This window comes from Condylostylus longicornis, unplaced genomic scaffold (assembly GCF_029603195.1).
Source record: "Condylostylus longicornis isolate FDR11 unplaced genomic scaffold, ASM2960319v2 ptg000013l, whole genome shotgun sequence".
NCBI classification, from domain to species: Eukaryota; Metazoa; Arthropoda; class Insecta; order Diptera; family Dolichopodidae; genus Condylostylus; species Condylostylus longicornis.
In genome coordinates, this window is record NW_026577982.1 from 17,761,665 (window position 1) to 17,788,571 (window position 26,907).

At 24.6% G+C, this 26,907-nt stretch overlaps 1 protein-coding gene across 6 annotated transcripts in view; it reads right to left on the reverse strand.

The window, feature by feature from the left end:
- The window catches only part of LOC129605406 (syntaxin-binding protein 5), a 149,709-nt gene that overhangs the window by 19,354 nt on the left and 103,448 nt on the right, over positions 1-26,907 (reverse strand). The window contains exons 12-15 of one of the 6 annotated variants that reach the window (XM_055515154.1): positions 10,604-10,853; positions 9,781-10,053; positions 8,953-9,117; positions 6,837-6,854 (exon numbers count right to left, since the gene is read on the reverse strand). In XM_055515154.1, coding sequence (XP_055371129.1) covers positions 6,837-6,854; positions 8,953-9,117; positions 9,781-10,053; positions 10,604-10,853 — 706 coding nt within the window. Of the gene's footprint in view, positions 1-6,836; positions 6,855-8,952; positions 9,118-9,780; positions 10,054-10,594; positions 10,854-13,727; positions 13,792-24,510; positions 25,715-26,907 lie in introns of all 6 variants that reach the window. The other 5 variants (XM_055515153.1, XM_055515155.1, XM_055515152.1 and 2 more) reach the window with 5 other exon arrangements.

Consider the following 26,907-nt stretch of genomic DNA (forward strand, 5'->3'; position numbering starts at 1 on the left):
TATGTATGTATGTATGTTAATTGAAAATTTCGATTCAATAATTTGAGTTTAAACATGGTGCCTATTTCATTTTATCACATTACTTTACTTATATCACAATAGTTCAAGCCTATGACAATATAACGTTAACTTTTTTGCTGTAATTTTTATGGTGAGATATGTTTGAGTGAAGTAGAAAATGTTAGTAAAATATAAAAATCTTCAAAAGTTTTTTTTTCGTTTAAGTTATTTGAATAAATAAAGAAATTAAAGGTGTTGCTGCCCAGTTCACAAAATCTATTAAAAATTTTGTTAACTAAGTGATCCATTCAATACATCTATACTTACATGAAAATGTTCAAATTAAAGGTTAAAAAAATGTAATTTACATAATTACGTATATAAAATTCAAAATTTTTACTTTTAATTTTCAAGAATTTTTTTCTAAATTAGAAAACATAATTTGTTCTTTTCTTATTGTCACACACTTTAGATACAAATATTTTAAGTTAAGGTGTTAAACAAAGAAAAAAAAACAAGTTTAGTTGAAAAAAACAAAAGACATTTTAGTTTACAAAAAGAAATTTTTTTTTAATTTTTAAGAAAAACTTAAATAAACAACACAATAAAAAAGTAACGTGAATCCTTTTTTATAAAAAAAATACAATGAAATTAAAATAAAAAGAAATATTTATGGCATATGATTGTACAAAACCTTTTCCGACATAACAAGTATAAAAAAACAAAGGTATACAAAAAAAGGAGAAACTTTTTTAATATTGTGATAATCCACAAAACGTTCTCGCGAGCGAAACGTATTAACTACTACTAAGTGAATGCTAAAGAAAACAAAAACAAATACTATATAATGCGTACATATTTATCAATAAATAAGGTTCTAAAAATTAAATGTTTACTTTTAAGAAAGAAAAAGTATAAGCTTTAATCTCCGTTTGAATTGAAATCAAGGGAAGAAAATATGAGATTTTAAATATTTCGAATTAGTCAGTCGCTCTAATCTTTTTCGCTCGAAAAAGTCGCTCGAATACAATACTGTTTTTTTTTCTTACTTCTTAGAAAATGATTTTGCAAAAAAAATGAATTTACCGACCCCATTGTATGCAAAAGCGGATAGAAATTTTCCAGAATAATTTTTTTACCAAAAGCGTTTTGGGAAAAGTTTGATGCCAAAAGCCCGTTATGTTAGATTTGATTGACTTTCGGAGATTAAGAATTAGTTTGTTTAATTATACAATTTATCAATACCCAATTCTCGCCTTTGATTTTATTTAAGGAAATTTTCACAAAATTATTAAATTTTTCTAAACATCAGTTTGATACAATGCAGGCGGTAATGTTTGATTCACGTAACTACATTAATGTGAATGCTATAGAATGATACTATATTTAACTAAAATAAAAATTTTAAATCTTAAGTACTGCAAACTTTAATAAGAAGAATTGAGCATTCTCTTTAATTATTCATTATTAATCTTCGTTAAATATGCATATGCTAAATAAATGAAAAATATATGAATTTTTACGTGCTAAAATTAGTTTACTATACTCATGCGTATAAACAATTACAATTTTCCATACATTTTCAAGTTTTTTTTTTTATTTGAGTAGTCGATTAAATTGCTTATACTGTAAACAATATGTTAAAACATTGCATTTTTGTTATTCTGATTGATAAAATGAATGGTATAATTTTAAATGTCGATTGGTATTTAGTAAATCAAAACTAAGCATTACTTCAATAACAAACACGTACGATTTCCCCGGTTTAATTTTGAGTAAACAACAAAAAATATAAACAAATTTGTTCTAATTTATTTATATTGACTTTTTTTCCAAGTTTGTGCTTGTAAGTTATTGTAATTTTCATTTAATTTAATTTAATCAAACATTAAGTAGTTTGCAGTAATTAAGAGCTGAAAGTTTAAAGATAACAATCAATTTTTATGAATACAAAATATAAATTTATAATTTACGTTTATTTTGAATTTATACAAGTTATAAAAATTTCTAAATGAAAAATCAATGAATAATCAAAGGTTGATGCATATATTTATTCTATATAATACCATATACTAACTTTAATGCAAAGGAGGAGACATCTTTTAAAATTAAATTTATCCATAGTTCAAATAAACATTAGAAAAGTTTAGATTTGTATGCGATTTCATGAGAAGAGAACGATTTTGGTTTGAATTCAATATTAAGAAAATTTACAATAATAATACTTTTTATTCACACGTGTACGCAATATATTTTGTGCAGATAACACGTGTGTCACGTAAATATGCGTTATGTTTACAATTTGGTGAACTCATTTGATTATTTAGGGTAAGGAAATAACAGTTTATATAATAGTTAAAAAGTCTGATATGGTTAGCACATAACCGACCGCAATGTGTATTGTTTAGTTGAGTGAAAGTGTTACAAAATATAAAAATGTCTGTTAAATACTTCTTTCCAATTTTTAGGACATTAGTAAGCTTATAGTCAACATACCTAGAAAAATGTAAATTGGGCTCTTAGTAGATTTTCGAAGTTAGTTTCGGTAACAACTAGAACTCAAATATCGAATTTCAAATTTCATCAATTCGTTCCGTAGATATGGTAAAAGTGTAAAACCGGCCCGGCCTGCATATCAGTTTTCGAGTCCTGATTTTTCCAAAAAAGATCGACCGACAGATCGACAGGTTGCTAAAAATAGTTTATTTACACTTCCCTACCATGGAGAAGAGCATTCCTACCGAAAAATCGATATGCAAAATTTGTTTCCATCACATAACCTACAAATTGTACACAATGTGGTCGGTAAAAAGAAATTTTAAGAAAATAGAAGAAAAAATTCCAAAATTACCGAAATTTAATATGAATAATAAAAAAATCTGTGATGATATTTTTGAATTTAAAGCACCTGCAGTAAATAAACATTGCTCTTTAAATAAATCGAATGATACATAAATGCATCAATTATATACAAAAAATGTTTTGCATAAAAAATATTCAGTTTCTGATATTTCTTTATGATTAATATAAATCAATTACCTTTACTGAAATTTTGTTTTATTATTATTAGATTTATATTTATAATGGAAAAATTTAAATCACATTTTATAGTAAAACTAAGCTTAACATTCTCTTAATATGTATTTAATAATTTTATAGTGTCAATTTTAAATTAACGAACATTATTACATACTACAAAATTAGTGAATATGTGCTTCAAACGAACGAATACTCGAAGTAGCGATGCGAAATGCCTTTTAAAAAAACTCAGGCATAAATTTATGTGAATTACTGTTTTACAAAATTACTCAATATTTTAGTAAGATCAAATAATTTTAAAAACAAAGAAAAAACTCAATGTACTCTTTTATTATGTTAACATGTTTCATTGCATTTTCCAAAGAAGATGTTAAAATGAATTTAAAAGTCAACTGATTTATAAATCTGAAATTTTGCTCGAAAAGTATGCTACAAATCTAAAAACAAAACATTGTAGTTTTTATTGTTGAGCAGTAATGAAACGAAAGCTTTCTAAATAAATATTATTCTTGCTATTTATTATTATTGTATATTTTCTTTGTAAAGAACACTACGTATATCTACTATAGTAATTTTCAATATTAACTAATTCTAATTTTCGTTTAAAAGGCAATGCATGTGAATCTAAAATTATAGATTTTTAAAATTTTTTTTTGTTTCAATGTTTTTCATCACCATTCTTTTAATATCTACATATTCTCAAAGAATTACTGAACATTTAAATACTTTTTGATTAATTTTAATTTTCATAAATAATAGATGTAATTAACATGAATTGTATTAGCATTTATAAAATATTTTGATCGAGGAATCACTTTTTTCACATTTTTATATTTTAATTTTTTACTTACACGTTTTTCTTTTATTATAATTTTTATTTGTTGACTGAATTGATTGCCCTCGTCAAGGTTTCTTAGCTGAACAAAAAATTTTTACTTTATAAAATTTATACGAAACAAAAATATTAAAATGCGTTTAAATCGATTACAAATTAATAAGTAAAATTATAAGAAAAACTATATGTAAATAATGAACTTAAACACAAATATGAGGGTTGGAATAAAAAATTTTTAATTAATGTCTATGATTCGTCAACATAATTAATTCATTTTCTAATTATGTTATATTATTTAATTTCCTACTTTTAATAAATAACTGATAATTTTTCTTTTGTTAGTAACTATTATTATTGACGTCAATTGAACTTTATCAACGTGTACAATGTCTGCTTTTGAAGGTAGAATAAATGCGTTAAGTGACGGCGAAATATTATGCAATATTATATTAAAATGTATGTATATGCATATGATAGATTAAAATCAAACTTATAACTACATTTGGAAAAATTGTAAAACTTTTTTCAAAACGCTTATTCGTTGACTACAGTATTTTTTAGCCTTATGAAGGAAATCAAATTATTTCTGGTATTTTATTTCAAACTAATTTGATTTTAATTTAATTGAAATAAATTCCTTTTTGAATTCGCCAAATTTTTGATTAACCTTCAAGAAACCTTTTGTTAAACTAAATATTAGAAATTCCGCAATTTTGGTATGAAAGTAAGACAAAGTAAGACCGAAATTTTTTCACATTTTATAATAATTTATTAAAACGGCATATTTACTCGTATTGTACATTTCTTAATTTTTAATTGTAAAAAAAACCAGAAGAGTATCTCAAAAACAAAATTTTAAATTATATAAAGAGTCATATACTTTTGCTTTAAGCGTACGTTAAACAATAGTTCAAAGCTATAATTTTTATTTTACATAGCTTTTTAATTATTTTATTGATAACGAAAAATAACTAAACAATATTTAAATAACCCTAAAAAATTGTTTGTATGACTTTTTTGCTTCAAAATTTAAAACAAATTATGATTTTTCCTTATTTTAGACAAAGAAGGCAAAATGTTTAAAAATTTCGGTCGTTTAATCTATTTCCTATGTTTTAGACAGAATAATTCTTTTATAAATCTTAAAAAATCATTTTTTAAAATAAAAAATGATTAATTTCTACATAATTTTTTAATGCTATCTTAATATAGAACCTATAAAAACAAAAAAGTGAAAAGTTTAGAATAGTATAAATATAGATTAAATACTTGGTTAAAAGCGAAATGTAAAATTGAAAATAATACTACCAATTTAAAGAAAAACAAATTTATATATAAATCTAATAAACATTAAACAAGAAGAATTTAGTACTTTAGTAATATTTCTTAGAATCAAAAATTGTAGCATGCAAACACTACTTAACTATTAAGGCTCGCAATTTTACTTCTTCGTATACAATTTTTGTTTTTCTTACAAAATATAATGGGCTTTAAAAGTATAAGAAGTATAGTGGATATAAATTGAAGCTATTATTCATAAGTAAAGACTAATCGATATTTTAAATCTTTCAATTTTAAATGAATTTCACTAATAAATTCCATTTATATTTCCAGTTATTAAGGCTTATTAACCATTATTTAAGAAAGTAAAGTAATACTAAAATAATAAAAAAATCTACTTTTTTGTAAAATTTTAAACAAAGTTCATATATATATATATGTATTTCTTGCATTAATATTATTCTATGCTTAATATTATTGTTCAAAAAAATTTAGAAGAATAGAGTGCACGTATGTCCTTCTGGAATTAATATTGTAATACTATTCAAAATATTAAAAAAAAATTAAAAAATAATTCCTACATAAATAGTGAATATTCGTGCTACATTTTTGCTTTAATTTTAATGTGCAAAAAAATCTGTAATATTCATAAAGAAGAAAATTTAAAAAAAAGAAATCATTTACAATTTTGTATCGGTCTCTTTTAAAATTTATTATGATTTTATTTTATTATATAATATGCAATCCAATTTAGTTCGATCAATTGTCTTTGATTGTGAACTTTCATAACTTCATATATATATTTAACATATAAAAATTATTTTTTATTTTGTCCATATACTTAAAATTTATAGCTTGTATGACTCCAGTTCTACTCTAATTTCAAATATTTCCTATTAAAAAAAAATATTTGGGTCATGAGAAATTTGATAAATCTTTAAATTTACACTTAAATATTTATAATTTATAACAAAGATATTAAATTAATTTTATATTGTTACTCATGAATGTATCATTGAAATTTTCAAAACAAACCGACACAAAAATAATTTTACAAAATCCTGAAACTAATAAGAAAATAATAGAATCACGTTTTTTATGAATTATTGAATTTAAAGAAGAGAGAGAAAAAAGCTTAATGATAATGTGCTTTGTGATCAACAAAAAAGGATTTTTCAGTATAATGATGTCTATAGACTCTACAAAATAATTAATTTTTGTGATTAATATTCTTACTTTAAAATTTACAATAAAAATTCCAATGAATCAAATATGAATTTATTCAAGTATTTCATTTAATATTGTTAAATCTTTGATTTTTCACCAAAATTTTGATTGTTAATTTTTTTTATAAAAAAATTTATTTCAATAATTTGTTAATTTTTTGCCTTTTACATTGTTACACAGGTATTATTAAAAAACGAATATAATTAAGTAAAAAATTACAGAGAAATATTTATAAATATTTATAAATATTTATATATAATAGAAACAATTGTTTTCTTTTTTATTTAATATAGAAAATCAAAAAATTGTTAAATTATTCTTATACATCTAAATACGGTAATGAATTAATCTAACTACAGTATCAAAATAAAAATTTTGTTCTATGTTTGATACTTATTTTAAATGAAGTTTGATTTTATTTAATTTTTTTAATTGTAATTTTGTTTTTGTTTACCTATCGCTTGACTGCGGTCTAAATTCAGTTAATGAATGAATATCCAATTATATGATAGTTTATATTTATATCACAATATAAATATATATGTATGTATGAGCGTATAGCAGTTTTAAATGATTAAAAATTTTGTTTTAGACGACATTATAAAAAAAAAGAATGAATAAATACAAACAAAAATGAGAAATATAATTATAATAAATTAAAATTTAAAAATAATTTTTTAATAAGTTATTTTTATTTAGTAAAAAAAATGTATGTATAATTAAAAACTTCCAACTGATGTTGTACATATTTGTTTAACAGAAAACAAATTTTTTTAATGTATTCAAAAGTAACCACCACTTTTCCAACGCAGTATGTAAAGGTATAGGTAGAATTCATTCTTCTGGATCAGGCTAACACGATCAGAAGCAGTTTCAAGGACGTGTCCATCTGATTAAAGGATATTTGATATTTCTCACAATGAAAATAAATGAGAGATCGATCATCCAGCAGAAATAACAATTTACTTGAACTGCTAATAAAATAAACTGGTAAGAATTTAACACTAGTAAGACTTAGACTAGAAGAAGTAAGTTCTTACGTTTGGAGATATAAAGAAAATTAGGTAATGATAAGACAAATAAACAAAAAATTTTTAAACTGGTTTCAGTAATAATTTTTGAAAAATCTAAACTAATTTCAGTAGATTGAAATTCATTTGATTAACGGCCATTTCAACTTGTAACTTAATTTTCAGCTAGAATATACATACATGTGTATATGTACATATAAATGCTTCTTTTTTGGTGTTGTATATCATGATAAATTATAGTTAAGTATAGTTATCTAGTTATGGATTTCAATAGCTTTAGCTTTCAATAGTAAGCTCTCATTTATATCTTTGGAGAATGTTATTCATGAGATATTCTATTTTATATATGTTAATCTGTTGAGATTATATTATATTTTTAACTGTAACAATGAATATAAAAATAATAACATTAAATTATATTATTCAAATATAAAGTTTATATAGATCTTTTGGAAAATATACGATATTAACCATTAACATAAGTATTGTCGTATTCTATTCAAACCATATTGTTATATACCTATTTCCCAAAAACATTGCTTGCGTTTTGGAAAAGTTGTAGTTATGCTATGTAAGAGCAGTTTGCTTAACAAATATTGCTGTTGCAAAATAAATAGAAAACAATATTATTTTACTTTCAAGAGATTGTAAATTTTTATATTAATTTTGTTTTTCAATTTTTTGTTTTATCACTCTAATAATTTAGATAACCTCAAATTTGATTGATCAAACTAAAAACCATAAGTCTTAGCCAAATTGAGTTTAAAAATAATTTTTAAAAAATTAATCATACATTTTTTTTGGTAGTTTTTGCTAAAAAAATTTGAAAACAATTTAAGTTGCTGTTACGATGTTCAATTAACAATTAGCTTGACTTTGAAATTGACATACTTAAAAATTCGCAGTTAGAAATGAAAATGTCGGTGAAATTATGCTAGTGATAATTAAGTTTTTATGATAATCTTCTTTTCAGAAGATCTCAAATGAAAATTCAGTTAATCTAAGCTGAATTTCGCCACAAAAAGTTTTTCTCTAAGCAAAATTATTTGAAAATCATGACAGCACATTTAATACAGTAAAATTTGTATCAAATTAGTTTTTATTTCTAAGTATATAACAACAAAATTTCTATAACTTTTATATTTCTATTAAATTTTCTAAGAAAATAAAAGATAATATTTCAATTATATTTATTTTAAAATACAAATGTAAAGTATTACTGAACCCAAATTATCTCAAACTAGAGAACAAAACTTAATTAAAATATTTAAAAATTCATAAAAACCTAAGAAATTAATTAGTATTAGAGAGAGGCTCGTCAAAATCCTTTTCTCTGAATTTTGTTTACAATTAATTTCAAAATATATTGGGTCTTTTATTTTAAACAAAAACCTAAGCTTGAAATTAAAATTCGAATATATTTCATGGTTAAATCAAATATTCTTATATTTTAAACTTCATAAAATTTTTGTTTCTATTTCTATTTTTTATGTTTTTTTTGTTATTTTTCGATATATTTATAAAAAGACGTGGTACTACCAAAACTGCAATATTGTCTTGTCATTAGAAGATTTTGATTAAGCGGCACCATCTGAGGTCGACTAATTGACATTTCCTCCCCGTAAGAAGCAGTTGATAAACATTTTTGTAATTTCTTTCCGCCTTGTGATCTAGATCGTCGTGAGTCCAATGCATTTGGAAGAACTATAATATTTATATACACATATATATATTTACATGTATGTATATACATATGTATATATGTATATACATATATATATATATTGTACACATCATTTTTAATCATTTTAGTTTTATTTTTTAATTCCATTCTTGAAATAGCAGGATAGAAGTGCTAATACCATGCATTTGATAATTTTTATTAACAATTTTCAATTTTTCAGTTAATTTCGTTTACGATGTTTTTTTCCTAAGTTAAATCTTTTTCTAACTTTTGCTATATAAATTTAATCTTTGAAATTTGCTACGATTGAAATTTAATACGATGTGAACAAATTGTTATAAATTAAGAAGTACGTAAAAAAGATGAATCAAAGTGACAATAAAAAGATTATAATAGCAATAAATAAAATTAGAGAAAAAAAGTAGAATAATGTATTATATCTTAAGCTAGATATTTATTAAATATCTTATATTTATATATTTCATATATTTAAGTATTTGTTATACATATATATGAAAATATATATATGTATTTATATGTTTTGTATTTATATAATATACTTTATATATTTCAAATAATTTAAATATTTGTGACAAAAAATTTTTGATTGATGTTAATATCAAATGCACTCGTATTATTAACATATTTATTTTGTTTTTGTTTTAAAGAAATTTTAGAATTACCACCGCCAATAGGTATACCACCAACACCAACTGTGCTATTGCCGCTTATTATGGTACTACTATAATTATGCGCCGATGGTAACGCGTTTCCTGCTCCTCCAATAGTTGTTGAACTAGCTCCAATGACAATTGTGCTGCCACTGATATTACCGGCACCAATTGTAGAAGTCATATTACCACTACCAACATTTGATATAGTACTACCACTTGCAACAGCAGCTGCAATACCAGGGGGAATACCACCCGAAGGAACGGGCGAGGCAACAATATTTCCTAAATATGTTTTATATATAATTGGAAAATTTATATCTAGTACTATTTTAATTTTGAAATTATTCTTTTTAATTAGTAATGCTTTTTTAATTATGTTTGTATCCAAAGTTTATGTTGGAATATAGTTTAATTCTTTTGCAACTGAAGCGTTTGATTTGTGATGACATTATTTAAATGTATACAAAGTAAAACAAAATTTCTAAAAGAAAAATTGTTTTTTTTTTGTTTTATTTATATGTGTTCAATTATTTCTTTCTTATTAAACTATATTTTATTCATTATATTTTTATCCAATAAGGTTGTAAATATTTAGAAATTGCATAGTAATATTAATATTATATATTAAAGTGTAATAATACATTTAAATATGTACAATTTAAATTTTTGTTTATAAAAAAAAATTAAATTTAAATGAAAATATCAAAAAATATTTATGGTCGTAATTATTATAACCAGTTGTGGGCGTAAATGTTTTCATTTGTTTTAACAGACTCGTATAATTGAATAAATATAAGTATGTATATACAACCACCACTACTACCACTAATACCAATATTTGTTGAAGCTCCTCCAGAATTTTGACCAATTCCGCAACTACCAATACTACTAACACTACCCATCATAACCAAACGTCGGTTACTTGGGCTTGTTCCCGTACCGATTGCTGTATTACTTCCACTATAAACACCACCGGATGTTGTATTAGAAGAGGTTGGTCCACCAAAACTTGTGCCACCGCTTCCACTTCCACCTACACCACTACTACTACCGCCACCACCACTTACACAAACACCATTCATCTGATAACATGTTGTTTTTTTTTAGTAAAATTTTGTTGTTGACGTTTTCGTCATACAGAAATATATGTTACATTTCGATGGGTGGGAAAGTTTAATTTTTCAAATTTTTTTTGTTTAGTGAAGAAATTGTGTTCAATTTTAATTTTGTAGTTTGTTGTGGTTGAAGTTTTGTAGTGTTTATGAAGTTTACATTATTTAGGTATCGTTTCAAATTAGTGTAACAATTTTTGCAGAAAATTAATTTGCAAAATTTTTGTTTCATTTTATTTTTTATTTATGGAAAAAAGGAAGAAAAAGAAAAAGGGTAAGAATATAAAATTTTGGAAAACATTTTTTTTTGATTATATATGTATAAAAAAATTTGGTTTTTTGAAAATATTAATTTTTAAAGCAGATTTAAATTAAAAAACGAAAAAGAAAATGAAGAAAGAAAATAATACAAACACTTTATTTTTGGGAAACAAAACAAAATATTTTTAAGTCGATTGAAGAAAAATTTTTTGCAAAGCAATATTCTCTTAAATTTTGTCTAATTAAAAATATCGTGTTCTATTTTACCTAAAATGATATTTAAATGAGCATAAACTTATATTGAGGAATGAAATAATCCTTTAATTCAGAGAGAAGGACTACTAATTAGTTAAAATACCAATTGTTTGAATTTTGTTTTACCAATATAAACTTATTTATATATTATTGCATTCAATATCTTTAATTAAGTTTTATTTTTATGCAAATTTGTTTTAGGTTTCTACATTTTAATTTTATGGAGCCTGCATATACCGATTTGCAAAAATAAATTGCATATAAGAATCTAAAGATAATTTATGAATATTATGAACTATTAAAATTAAAATTGTGACAAGAAAATATGATACTGTTTTCTAAATGTGAGTTTTGTTATTAATACTAGCATATATTTGAATATAATGAACGAAATATTTCAAATAAATTCAAATATGACTTTTTTTTTGTGACAGAATATAATTGTTATTTAATACTTTTTAAAAGTTATCAAACATTTTCAAGATGTATATGTCTACATAACTTTGAATCTGAGCTTTGTAAAACGAAATACATAAATTTATGCTCATATATGCATTATTATTTTTTTTAGCCTATTAACTATATTTTAAGAAATAATTTTGTTAACATACAGCATGTCGATAACCGATAGTTTTCCCAATATAGGGTAATAGAATGGACCCAAGTAAATAAAAAGAGTTAAGGATATTCTACTACTATTTTTCTACATTTTGATTGTTAAAGTTATTAAGATTATTACACAACAATGTTAAAGTTATTAAGATTATTATCGTTATCAACTCATTATTATGCATTATTACTATAACAAGGAAACTTTCTAGCATTATTTTTCTTCGTCTGGGTTCATTCTGTCGTCCTACTTTGGGAACAGCCCTTAAAAATTGAAGCTTTTAATATTGTAATTTCAATAGTCTTATAAATTAAATCTACAATTACTGCACATCGACTTAGCTGAGGTATATACTTCCTTTATCGGTATTCGAGCTATTTTGTTTTTCTTTTGATTGGTTATTATTATTTTTTATTTAATATTTATATATGTAATATGCATATGCAAATGTATTCAAAATTTACCAATTTTATTTGACCTAATAGAAAGTGTACTGTGATTAAAAATATTGTTGTATTAAGAATTTTTTTCGCTACTTAATATATATGATGTAACAGTATTCTGATATGTGAATATGAAGTCGTTTTAAATTACACTTTCTAGTTTTTTTTACCAAAAGTTTGAGTAATATTTATTACAAGTATATTACAATAACTGAAATTAAATGTATAATTCGTAATGAAATTTGCATTTTATTCGTGTGATCTTTCCACCATAACACTTTTCACAAAAAGTGTAACACTTTTTTATTTATTCATTGGAAAATCCTCGACCAGGTGTACATATAAATATTTGATATCCATTTTCAGAATCATTAAATCGACTTCAAAATATCAGAACATTGTGGTTTTATATATGTTTATAAGTATGTGTATATGAGTAATGGTGAAAAAAATGAGTATGCGTATATTATGTACACATTATTATGTACAAGATTTGCTAATGTTTGCCATTGTAACTTAAAACCATTATTTATTTTACAAAATACATCATAACAAGCATACGTAATATGTATAAATGTAATTAATTATTTTTTTTAGCCAACTTTTATATATAACTGTTTCCAATTTAAATATATGTATGTATGTACATACATTATTATTTGATTTTACATAACATACTTTTTTTTTAAATCATCTCATTTTATGTAGAATATGCATCTATGTAATTTTTTTAAATGTATGATACAATATTACTATTTAATATACAAATTAAAATTCAAGGAAAGAGTTTTGAAGCATTTTTAACTAATATTGTGTAATATACACTAGTGTATGTTTGTGTTCAAAATTAAAGCACTTTTATTTAACAAAACAAAAAAATTTTTAAAGTTGGAATAGACCAAAAAATTGTAAAGGTAAATGTATTTTTTAGAAACAGTTGATTTAAGAATATGAATAATATTTAATGTAATAAAATTATAAAAATATTTCATTTTAACATATTTACTCAATAAATATAAAGCATATTCTTTATTCATTGTTATTCGCATAAATTAAAACTTGATTAAACTTAAATAATAATATCAATATGACAACAAAAAAATTAATTAATTCTAATAATTTTAATAATTTTCGCATGAGTGAATACATCAGGGTTTCAATATCAATTTTAAAAACATATTTTCTTATTATATAAACTAATGGTTGATAACTATTGTTAAAATAATTAGCTTCATACATTATTGAATAAAAGTTAACAACAAAAACAAAATTTACCACAGAAATTGTTCCCAAAAAGTAATTTAAGGCAGTTTTGGCTATCATCCGATACGGACGAATCCTTCATTTCCGATTATGAAAAATCGAAAAATTTTATTTAAAAAAAAATAAAAATAAAAAGGTAAAATGAAAATAAAGACTGTATATATTAATAATTATAATCTATATTCAAAATTTGATAGGATTTTTTATTTCAGTTATCTAATTTATTCTCTTTATTGAAATAATGTATTAATAGCTATTTGAATACATATGTATATACGCATGTAAGAGTGTTATTTGAAATTTGAATTGTTTGCGTTAAACGAGAATTACCATATTTGCTCTATTTTTTTCACACTTCATCTTGACGTAACGAAAACCAAGCCGGGACATTATTTCTTGCCATTTTTACAATGTAGTAGAATGTACTCGTATGTACATAATAAACAATTTTTATATAAACACATTATTAATTTTTAAATTGAAAAAAAAAATCAATATTTTTTACTTAATACGTGGCAAATATTGAATTTTAATATTTTTCAGCAAGATTAAGAAAACTTGAAATTTTTCCACCATAAGCTGTGTAAATTGCCTTCTTTAAAAACTCATTTCTTTTTTAATGTCCAGCTCTATATTTTTGTTATGTCAAGCACTTGGTGAACAATGCCGTTTTATGTTTTTTTTAAACATGCAGTTTGTTATTTTTGTAGGTAAACAATATCAAAAAACAACAAAGTACTACGAAAATGTTTGAATTAGCAAGCGTCTATTTTTCTTATAACAGAAAAATGCTTACAAAATTTTTATATAAAGATTTTATTTGCAAATTACGGTTTCAATTACAATTTGTACGGACTAAAATTTTTTTAATCAAATACAATAATAACTTAATTCTTCTTCTTTTACTGCAATCCACTGCTGGATGTAAGCGTGAAGCAATGTTTCTTTTTAATAGCCGTTTGTTTGTTATATCTAACTAATGTTTTTGATTATATCTGCATATTGATTTCTGTTTGCTGCTGCGTGAACCAATTCTCCAATGTTTCTTATACCTGTCCAATTTCGAATGTTTCGTAGCCATGACATCTGTTTTCTTCCGACGCCACGCCTGCCTTCAATTTTTCCTTGTACAATTAATTGGAGCAATTCATACTTATTCCCACGCATAATATGACCAAAATAAATTGACTTTTGTCGTTTTATCTTAAGAAGCAGTTCACGTTTTCCCTGAATTCTGTTTAGAAGTTCTTCATTCGAAATGTGCTGTGTCCAGGATATTTTTAAGATTCTTCTATAAATCCACATTTCAAATGCTTCTAATTTATTCATATGTTTCGTTTTTAGCGACCATACTTCTGCGCCATATAATAATATAGACCATACATAGCACCTAACAAAACGCAGACGCAAATCTAGTCGTATATCCCTGTTGGTGAATAACTTTTTATATTTGACGAATGCTGCCCTAGCCATCTCGATTCGACATTTTATTTCCATATCTGCGTCCCAGTTTTGGTGTAACCAACATCCTAGATATTTAAAACTGGACACCCTTTCTATGGCTAAATCATCTATTAGTATCGTCGCACCATCATAGGGTAGGTTATTTCGACTTACTACCATGAATTTAGTTTTTTCAGCATTCATTTTCAGGCCATACGTTTTGCTATGTGCATTTATCTCATTTACTAGATGTTGCAGGTCGTATATATTATCAGCTACTAGCGTGGTATCATCGGCGTATCGGATGTTATTGATGAATGTGCCATTTATTTTTACTCCTATGTTTAGATCGGCCAAGGCTTCTTGAAATATTGATTCGGCATATATGTTGAACAATAATGGTGAGAGTATACACCCTTGCCGCACACCTCTGCAAATTTTCACATCGTTAGTATCTCCTTCTCTCAACTGAATTGTTGCAGTTTGATACCAATAGAGATTAATAATGCATCGAATATCTTTCTCATCTATATCCATAGTGCTTAGTATTCTTATCAATTTGTCGTGTTGTACTCGATCGAATGCTTTTTCGTAATCAATGAAGCACAAAAAGACATCCTTTTTTACATCTCGGCAATTTTGAACAAGAACTTGTGTGCAAAATAGCGCTTCCCTTGTTCCCATTCCGTTCTTGAAACCGAATTGCTCTCGTCCCATGTTAGTTTCGCATTTTCTATATAGACGATTATGTAAAATTTTGAGAAAAATTTTCAAGGCATGGCTCATAAGGCTTATAAGTCGGTGATCTTTGCATTGACGTGCGTTGTTTTTCTTGGGCATAGCGATAAAAGTGGATTTTAGAAAATCTTTGGGGTATACGCCTGTGTTATAAATCTTGTTGAAAATATTTTCAAGTAGAAACAAATTATCTTCGTCTATCAATTTTATAACTTCAGATGGTATTTCGTCAGGTCCAACAGCCTTATTATTTTTTGACAACTGTATGGCTCTAGTGATTTCATCTCTGGTGATTGGAGGACCAGTTAATTGTCGTGGCGAAGAGGGAACAACGAAACATTCTGCTGATCTGGTAGAATCTGAGAAAAGCTCCCCAATATATGTTTGCCAGATTTTTTTTCTTTTCGCTGGAGTCAGCCACTATTTCTTTATCTTCGTTAAGTAAGATAAATGATTTTTGTTTACGGTGTACTCCCGCCGTTTCTTTTAGTTTCTTATGCAGGGCAAACATATCGTGAGCGCGGTCTAGTTTTTCTATTTCCTCGCACTCTTTAGTAAGCCATTTACTTTTTTCTTGTCTTATTTTCGATCTTATGAGACGTTGTATTCGTTTGTATTCCTGATCGCTTTTGTTTCGATGTTTCCTTCTCTGTGCCATCAAATTCATTATTTCTTCGGTCATCCACTTTTTTTTTGGAGTAAAATTTTTCGGGCCCAAATTTCTTTCAGCAACAGTGTTTAAAGTATTTTTCATTTGATTCCATTCTAATTCAAGATTATCATTTCTATCGAGAGATCTGAGGTTGGTATTTATCTCCACAGTTAGTCTTGATTTGAACTCACTATCTTCAAGTTTATCTAGGTTCAGTCGCTTTGATCTATGTTGGCTTTGCGATTTAGATAATTTGATTTTAATTTTGGACAGAAGGAGGTTGTGATTTGATGGTACATCAGCTCCTGGACACGTGCGAACTTTGGAAACTGATGTATGGAATCTTCTGTTAATGAGTATGAAATCAATCTGGTTGCGTACTATATTTCCATCTGTGTCTTGGGGAGACTTCCAGGTGTAGAGTCTTCTAGGTGGTAAAGAAAACCAGGTGTTAGTTACTGTAAGACTCTCCTCTTGACAAAATTGGATTAGACGATCACCTCTATCATTCCTATTTCCTAATGCAAACGGGCCAACTATGTTGTCCACTCTTCCCAACCCGATGATAACTTAATTATCAAGTTGCAATTAAAAACTTTATATGCACATATTTCGTTTTGATTCTTTCTCAAATCAAATAAACGATTCCGATACGAAATTGATTTTTTTTTTATTTTGGAAACAAGCTTCAAAATCATGAATGGTTTTTGTTAGGTAAGTGTATGCAAAAAAAAATTAATATTATATTGTTGGAGTTTTTCCATTTGGATTTGTAAGTAAAAACCAAAAAAGTTAAGTAATTGGAAAAAAATAAATATCTTTTTCTAAAAAAGAATTTAGAAACTCTTTTCTTTGACGCTTAAGTGGAAATGAATCGTTTGAAAATGAATTTTCTGCAAAATGAATTATGTAACATAAAACAATAAAATTTCAGTTGTAAAAATATCTATATCTCTATATATACTTATATTTAATTATGGTATTATTTTGGAATATTTTTGAAGCAATAAATAAATAAAAAAATAAAACAATAAAACATTTATTTTCTGAGAATTTGAACACGGTATGAATTATTTTTGTTCAACATAATTTTTTCGTTTTAAATTGAGTACAAGATGAAACAAAATTTCAATAGTACTAAAAATACAAAGATGTGAGCGAAAGGATGTAGTTAAGCGTGAATTGACACCAAAAATTCGATGTATTTGTGATGACTAAAAATATTTTGTTTTCAAAAGTGATTAATTTTATTTTTTTGCAATTTGGCCAACAAATACATATGTATGTATGTGCGAAACATAATTGTTGACACAAACTATTTATTTTTGGCGTAGAACATACAGCAAAACTGTAAATCCATTCTTGTTTATGGATTTGTACTATAATATTTGAATATCCAACGATTTTATTCCTTTATATATACATACCTTTATGTCATAATAGTATATAAAAAAAATAATATGAACATTTACATATGTATTAAATGTGAAAAAAATAGGTTTACTTATAAAATATTAAATTTAAATATGAAGAATTTCCTTAAATTTTGTTTAAATTTTTGAGAGCATTTACATAATTATGTATGTTAATATTTTTGCATAGTGTTGGGATATGAGAAATGAGGTAAATAATTTTCAATTTTAAGTAATTTTTCATTTTTTCATTAAAAGCAATTTATTCACGAATCATAATTATACTAAAACATTTTTGTACACGAATTTTGAAAATATATGTGGAAATAGGCTTTTTAATATACGATTTTCAATGAGATCATAAATTTGCATGTGCATAAAATTTATATTCATGGAGAATTAAATTTATATAATAATTGCATATCATATAATTATCATAATTATATAATTTTAATGTGTAATTTATAATTCGCATTTAGAACTATTAGTCTTCCAAAACACTTTTTCGAAGTTGGTTTAAAAACGATGCAGTTGTAGAAAAAAGATGTTTGATAAATTACTTAAAACAAAAAATTTTAAGTACGCCTAACCAATAAGCTTTCAAGCGCGTTTCCCATACAAAATATTATATTTTTTTCAAGACCATTTTAAACTTTATAAAAATATTAATAATAAAACTAAACCCCATAAATAAAATTTAGTAAAAAATTTTAACTCATTTGAAATGCTTAAAAAATATATCAACCTATTAATTAATTTTGAGTCAAAGTTAACACAAATATCTAGATATATATGTTTTAAATATATAGATAGTTAAAGCAAAAGATTACTTTTTTGATTCTTTGGCACATTTCAACTTTTGCTATATAGTACTCTTGGGCAAACTCAGCGATAGTCACCAATAAGATCTCATATTATCAAACTCGATAAAATTTAAAGTTTACTCTTTACTGAATTATGAAACTAAATACATATAAAAAACTCTTTAATACTAAAGCCACTTATCATAAGGCCATTTGAAACACAGACTGAATCCAAATGATGTATAAATTAATTTTTTAATATCGGATTGGACCAATAAAACTGTTTCTATAAAATATAATATTGTACATTTCTAATGAATTTAATTAAATTAATATTAAAAATATATAAAATTTCATTAAATATAGAAATTTATAGGAATTAAATGAAATTAATTGAAATAAATTTTACTTATCCAATATAAAAATACTGATAACGTCTTGTTGCATTATTAATATTGTTCATAGACAATAATACAATACTCTCAAACAACGTCAATATTCATTGTTACTCGCCAAAAAATAGATTTTTATAAAATACAAAACTGAAATTTTTAAACTTATATACCAAATAAATTGCCGAAAAGCTTACAGTTCTTTAGTGTTTTCAAGTATAAATAAGTCGATGTACAACATTGTATAATACATTCATTTTAAATCAATTTATCAAATCCGGTCTTCACATAAATTTTTAAGAAATAGTATAAATTTACTAAATTTTCTTAAATAGTATATATCAATAAATTATAATAAAATTCACGATATTTAGTAATTTAAGAAAATATTTAGTGGAATAATAAGTAATTTGAAAAAAAAATTACTATACTACAAATAAAAAAAATTATATTATTAGTTATGTCATATTTTTAAATGAAATGTTTTTAAAAATAATAAAGCAATAAATTAAAAAAAATACACATATGTATGTGATAAATATTAAACATTAAAAGCAAATCAATATTTACAAGCATTGTGTTCAATTATACATATAAACATACCAAAAGCAGTTTTCAATTTAACTTTATTTTTTAATTACAACGTCATATTATTACAGTGAATATATTGCGTCTTTCAATTTTAAATCCTTAGCTACTGTTACCGAAATTTTGTGTTATTATAAAATTCATAATTTCATATTTATATGTACACATGCATTCTGCTACAAAAAAAAACAAAGCTGTTCGACAACATATGCCAAACAAAGTATTAAACTATGATTGCCTTTTAAAGAACTTATCTGAAGATTTTATTATTTTAATTAGAGTGGTGTAACTTTACTAGCTTTAAGTTTTTAGAGTAATTTTAAAAAAACATAGTTACATTTTAGTATACCACTCTACCAAAAGCACAAATTCCTAAAATGAATTGTTTAAAATAATTGAACACAACTTTTTAATCATATTATTTGTCTTATAAATTGCAATAATATGGTTTACAAAAATAAAATAAAAGTAAAAAAAATTTTAAACAAAAGATTTTCAGTATTTTAGTGTATTTGAAAATATTGATTTTCTATATTTATTTTTTAAGTCAAACCATCACCAGAAGTAAATTTTTTTACATAAGTAATATAATTAATAAGAAACATTAAATTTTTATATTTCAGCACTTTTAAGCTATTTATGAAACACTTTTTAAAATTTTCCATGTTTTTAAGTTACCACGTGACTTTAATAAACATAATTAGCCTTTTACATAATTAAAATTTTACTTGATTTAAAAATTTATAATGTAGTACAACATGCAAAATTGGGTAATTTTTAACATTCGTTAGAGGAACTAATTCAGATATAAGTATATATGGAAGTCGATGTATAAATAAAGTTATTTAGTAAAAACTTGGATCAAAATATTTACAACTAAATTTTGATGAAATACGACGAACATTCTTCAAGTATGGTACCTATTTATGAACCATGTTTGACACCCTAACTGGTTTATCAAAAAATGTCCTTTCTTCATGAAATGGTTTTATAGTGCGTTATTATTCTATTAAATATATAGTTTTGTTCTAAAATCAATACAAAATATTATTTACAAATCTATGTATTATATGTAAATAAATGTCTTTCATTAACATCCTCAAATAAATATGATTCAAGATTTTACTATGGTTGATAACACAAATTACTTGTTAATATATGCCAAATTTATTTCCTATGCTATTGATTGATTATATGTTTTCAGACAATTGTATAATTACCAGCTATTCAAAAAATTTAGAACAATCTAAATTTTTTTGATTTTTAGTAAGATAATGTAAATACTTTATGAATTTTAAGTCCCAATATTATTGAATTTTCCTAAAAGCTAAATACATAAAGCTAAATATTTTATGCTGTGAATTTTTTTTATTTATAGAATAATTGTACAAATACTTTGTATCGCAAACAATAATGAAAAAATCATGATATGCCATACTTAAAACGTTCACGTTAACGAAGTTTCCTTTGTACGATTAAAGCGAGATGTATTGCTAACTTTTCTATTTCTATGACCACTTCATAATCATTGAAATATTATGCAAAATTTCATGGAAACCCGATTTCTTACAAAAATTCTTTCGTTTACTAGGCGCATAACAGCTTTATCAACTTTTAAGGTTCTGTTTAGTCGTGATTGTAATTTTTTCTGTGGAACGTTTTAGCATTAAATCTAAACGAATTGGAACAAGTAATTCCAAAAAAAATCCTTTTCGAAAATTTGCCTGATATAAGATAGTATAAGATGTGAAGATATATTAACTTCTTTTATACATTCATAAGAAAAGATGTTGCGAAAAAAATTATGGTCTTTTAAAAAATTTTTTGGTTAACGTTCCTTTTTTATTAGTTACATATACATATAGCAAGTATAAATAAAATATTCATACATCATGTTATTATCATTATATAATTAAATAAATATACAATAATTTTTTATGAATTCGTAATTCTTTAAGTCAGTGAATGAATTACTTTTTAAAGTCGTGGATAGGAAAAAGAACTGTCTTAATTAACAATTATATATGAATTAATAAAAACTTTGTTCATTTGAATAAAACTGTGTATTTTTTTTTAGAATACCAGATGTACCGGCAGCAGCAGCCTCGACATATAGGCATTCATTTTTACTAAATAATTTTATAATGAAATATTTTAATTGTTGTTTTATACTTTTGAATTTAAAAATGAAAATAATGTGTGTACATGTGCGTTTAAATTAAAAAAAAAATAGTTGATTTATAACCGAAATGAAAAAAATATTATTAGTAAAGTAATGAAATCAGTTTTAGTGACAAGTTTGAAAATAATAATTGCTAATGCAATTTTTTAGAAAAAAGAAACAAATAAATGATGAAAGTAAGTGCACAGAAAAAAATTGTGATAATTTTGAACAAGGTGAAAAATATTGTAAAAAGTTTAGTGGAACTATTCTTCTCCAAGTAATGGAAAATTCTCCCAACGATATGTAATGTAAGTGTTATAGCTTTCTGTATTTAAAAAAAACAATTACAATTTAATAGTACAGCTTTTTTGTAACAATCAATTTTATATGTTTATAATTTATATTATATATGTTCATAATTTATACTATAATATCTGTAATACTCAATTTTTTCTTTTTACATAAGACGTAACCAAAGAAAAATAACATTCAAATATAAGTAACTTGCATTTTTCTCTCAATTAAATTATTTAATAATGTGATTAATATAAAAACTTATATGCATGTGTATATTGACAGATAATAATTGTATATGTATGTATAAATATACAAATACATACAAAATATATGATGATTTCTACTATAACTCTATAATTATACAATTTCAATTAAGTTAAATATTTATCTATATGAAGTAATATATAAATAATAATACTTACTGAAGTTAAAATTTCATTTTTTTCTTTAATTTTTAAATTTTTAGATTGCCAAAATAAATACAGCGTTTATTTACTTAAATTTTGGGAAATAATTTTTTCTTTTCTAAATTAGTTTCCATTTTAATGCAAATATTCTCTATTAAGCTAAATTAATTAATATAAAGTCAAAAATACAAAAAAATCCAAAACCATTTTCAACAAAATTGCACTAGCATAATGATAATTATATTAACAAACTTGTTAAAATCATTTTTTTATTATAAATACTTGTTTTTTAATTTGAAATTGTGAAAATGATTTTGAAATTCTAACAACTAGATTTTTATGTAAATAAACTTTTACTTGATTTTTTTTTAAATCTCTAAAGTACCACTACAGTACTACTATTAATTACATTTAAGTTGAAAAATGTATTTTCAATAATGAAAATAATAAGTTATGTACTATGACTTACTTAAATTTCTAATAACGCAAATTAATTAATTAAATTTTAATTTAATATAATATTAATTAAATAAAAAAAAGTTCTACGTTTCGCAAGGGATCTACTATGGATATTTTCTACTAATATTACTTAATTTTAATTTCCGTAAATTTATTTACGGTATCTTATAAAAAATATAAAATTTTTAAATTTGAATTTGAAATTGAAAACAAAAAGACAAATTATAATAAATTTATTCAAAATTAATAAAAATGTTTAAAAGATAAAAAAAAAGTTTAAACGTTTATCGTGAAATTTCAGTTATCTTTTATTAAGTTGGCATTAAAATAACGTGAATGGTGCAATATTGACGTATTAATTTTGCTAATTTTAATGAAGTCCGATTTCAAAGAACAAACGATTATTTTCTAGTTTTTTTTTGGTTAGGTTTTGGATAAGTTCCATATTTTCGCAAAAGATCCTACTTCACTCATCACTTTTCACCTATTTAATTTTGATAATGATTAGATCATTTGAAAAAGAAACATTTTTTTAAGATTTTTAAAAATTGCAAAAATCTTTGAAGACATAACGTAATATGTTGGAAAACATACTAGATCAAAAACCACGTTTTGGTTTCATAAATTATGGCATCGTAAAATAAGAATCAATTTGTTCGGGCATTTTATAAGTTACAAAAATATTTTATGTAGGTGCGTTTACTTTCTCAGTGACCTAAATAATGAGCATAAATTTTATTCTGACTATGTCACAAATTTATGTCACAAAAAAACTGATTTGTTTTTAATGCAAATATTGTTCATATATGCATTGAAATTAATATTCAACCATATTGTTCATACACGCGAATTATGATTTTTTGCATTACATATACATATGTATGTATACTAATTGTTCTAGAATATTGGCAAGCATTTATTATTATTATCAGAAACTTTTAATTTTATCAAATTTTAAATTTTTTGAATCTTACAAGACTTCATCTAAAATTTCACGGCGAATAAATAAATAAAAAATATAAATTGACACAAAAATGTTTTTAGTTATATGAAACAAATGTATTCTGAAAAAATAAAATTATTATATACCTTAATTTAGGAACTTTTAAGTAAATAAACTTTAATTCAAAGAATTTATGGGAATCTAAATTTAGCCAGGCGTAAATACTTCAACTATAAAAATATTATGAAATGAATTTTGGTTTCACAAAAACTTTTTGTATTTTAACATCTTTTTAAATTCAAATCCTTTCTTCCATCGTATTTATTCAATAAAATTGTTTCTATTGAATATCAGTGCACTAATTTTTGTCGCACAAAAAACTTGCAGCAGGTTAACATTTTAGAGTGTTAATATCAAAGAATGGTTAGCTACTTACAGTAAAAGCGCATACATATTTACTTAATTATACTTATTATGAAGATGGAGTTAATACTTACTGAGTCTTCTCATTAAATTTCCCGCGAATGAAGATGTTGGATCTTGTTTTTCAGTACGCCCGCGTAAGTCTCTAACAGCATATTTAATATTTGGCACCGATCTCAAACGTTGTTCACGCTTATCTTTTTTTTTTATACGAGGCGGGACTGATGGTTTGTTGTTATACTCATTTCCCTCACCGTATTGATCAAATAATGGTAAATCAGATGGCCGAGATAATTTGGAACCTTCGGTATTTGAAATTGACTTAGCAAGAACTTGATGTTCTTCTCCATATTCATATCGTTTTGAAAAATATGGTTGTGACATTGTTCGTTCCTTTTTACCACGAATTTTTGCTGCCTGTTGACATTGCACTGACCCAGGAATAATTTTTTGTTGAATAGTGATATTTTGCGCAATATTTTGGTCGGAATTTGACTGTGATGGCGTTAAGCTGGTTGCTTCCGATGTATCTGAACTACTATTCGTTGCTGTTTTTGTTTGATGTTGTTGCTCTAAAGTTGTTTCTAACGATTGATCGGGCTTAACTTCTAATTGAGCTAAACTGTTTTCATTTTCTAGATCAAACAAATAATCTACTTTATCTAGGTCACTTTCAGTTGGGGTTTGAATTGGGGTTGGTGACTCACACTTTGGCTGGCTACTTGGTGATTTCGGTGGTGTATCTGGCGATATTTCAATTGGTGACAGTGGCGTTCCTTCCACTACTCCATAGTAAAATTTGGACCCACCGGCTTGTTTAATTGGAAATCCTACCGGAGATTCTGTAGATACAGCCTTACATGTTTTTACCTTAGAAAAACGACGTTTTAAATTGATGTTTTTCCAAACTGAAGACTTCCGACGACATTGCCCAACAGCTGGCTGGTCATCTAATTGTTCTTCAGCGCAAGGACTATATTGAGGAGTAACCGTTTCAAATACTTCCGCAGCAGGTGACACTGGGCGAGGTGAGGTCACACCTTGAAATTGTAAAGGAGGTGATGTTGAAAGCACACATATTCCGCTGGTTGAGGGATCTACGGGATTCTCTATTGGTGTTGCAGCTATTGTCTCTAATTGAGGTATTATTGAGGAAGAGGACGGTTGCAAAGAAGTAACACTTGTTACATTTGTCGATGAGTTCGTAGCTGTTGTTGTAACAGATGTTTGTGTTGTAAGGGGCACTTTTTGTGGGCTTGCTGATAATAAGTTGTCAAACTAAATATGTGAAGTCATGCGGTTATTTGAAGTTTTGTTTTATAAAAAACGTGCATTGTATCTAAACTAGACTTTAGAAATTTCTCTACAATATTTTTATTAATATATGAAAAATCGAGATGTGCTTTATACTGGGATAACATGTTTCTAATAGTAAATTTTTTAAGTTTTTATATGCAATTTTGCTATTTCAGTGGAAACTTGAAGTCTAAAAATATTTTCATGAATATTTCAAATTCTATACTATCGAGTTTATAATTGATATAAATCTTTAATTGATTTAAGGTAGAGTCTATTTATCTCTTCCAATAAGATGGTTCACTAAGTATAAAAATTCTAGAATATTAAGAATGATGTTGAAACGCTTAAAAAATTTGAAGCACTTATTGATGCCACAAATCTAATGTAAATATATGATTTGCGCCTTTTTTCTCTACTTGTAACACGTATTCTGATTAATTTTGTTTACAAATTCTATTTCCCAAAAAATTTAAATTAAAATTACTTTACTCCAATTTTTTAAATCATTTGATCAGTTTTTTTTAATTTTCCAGATAGAATTTAACATAAAGCAGATTTCTCAAATTTTTTGGTGTTTTTTTTTAACTCTGATTTTAAAAATAATTTGCAGAGCTACATAAAGTGAACTGTTTAAAAATGCTTTATAGTGATTCAACTCATTTAAAAGTAGCAAAAATTAAAATAAACAGAATAATACGCAAGTTTCTACTAATTATAGATTCCAAACTTTGAAAAATCGTCTAAAGTAAAAGTTAAAACTTAATATCTGAATTACGTCAACCTTATATTTCTTAACAAAACTACTAAAAAAGCATTTTTTCTTATTATTGAAAATAAATAGTTGAATGATGCTGAATTTAAATTAAAATAAAAATAATAAATATTGCGCGCGAGTGTTTTGAATACTTTAAATACCTACTTTGTTCCTTGGAATACCAATAATTATAAAAAAATAAATTATAAAGTTACATGTGCGATTTTGATTATGAGTATAAGAAAACTTTTCTGTAAGGAGATTCCAATCAATCAATAAAATAGATAATTTAACAAAATATATACTTATTAAATTGCAAAAACAATTTTTACTCCAAAATTGTTGTATGTAGATATATTTCTAGGATTTTCTGTCAGAACATGATATCTACATTTTTCTTCTTTCGAGCTATACACAG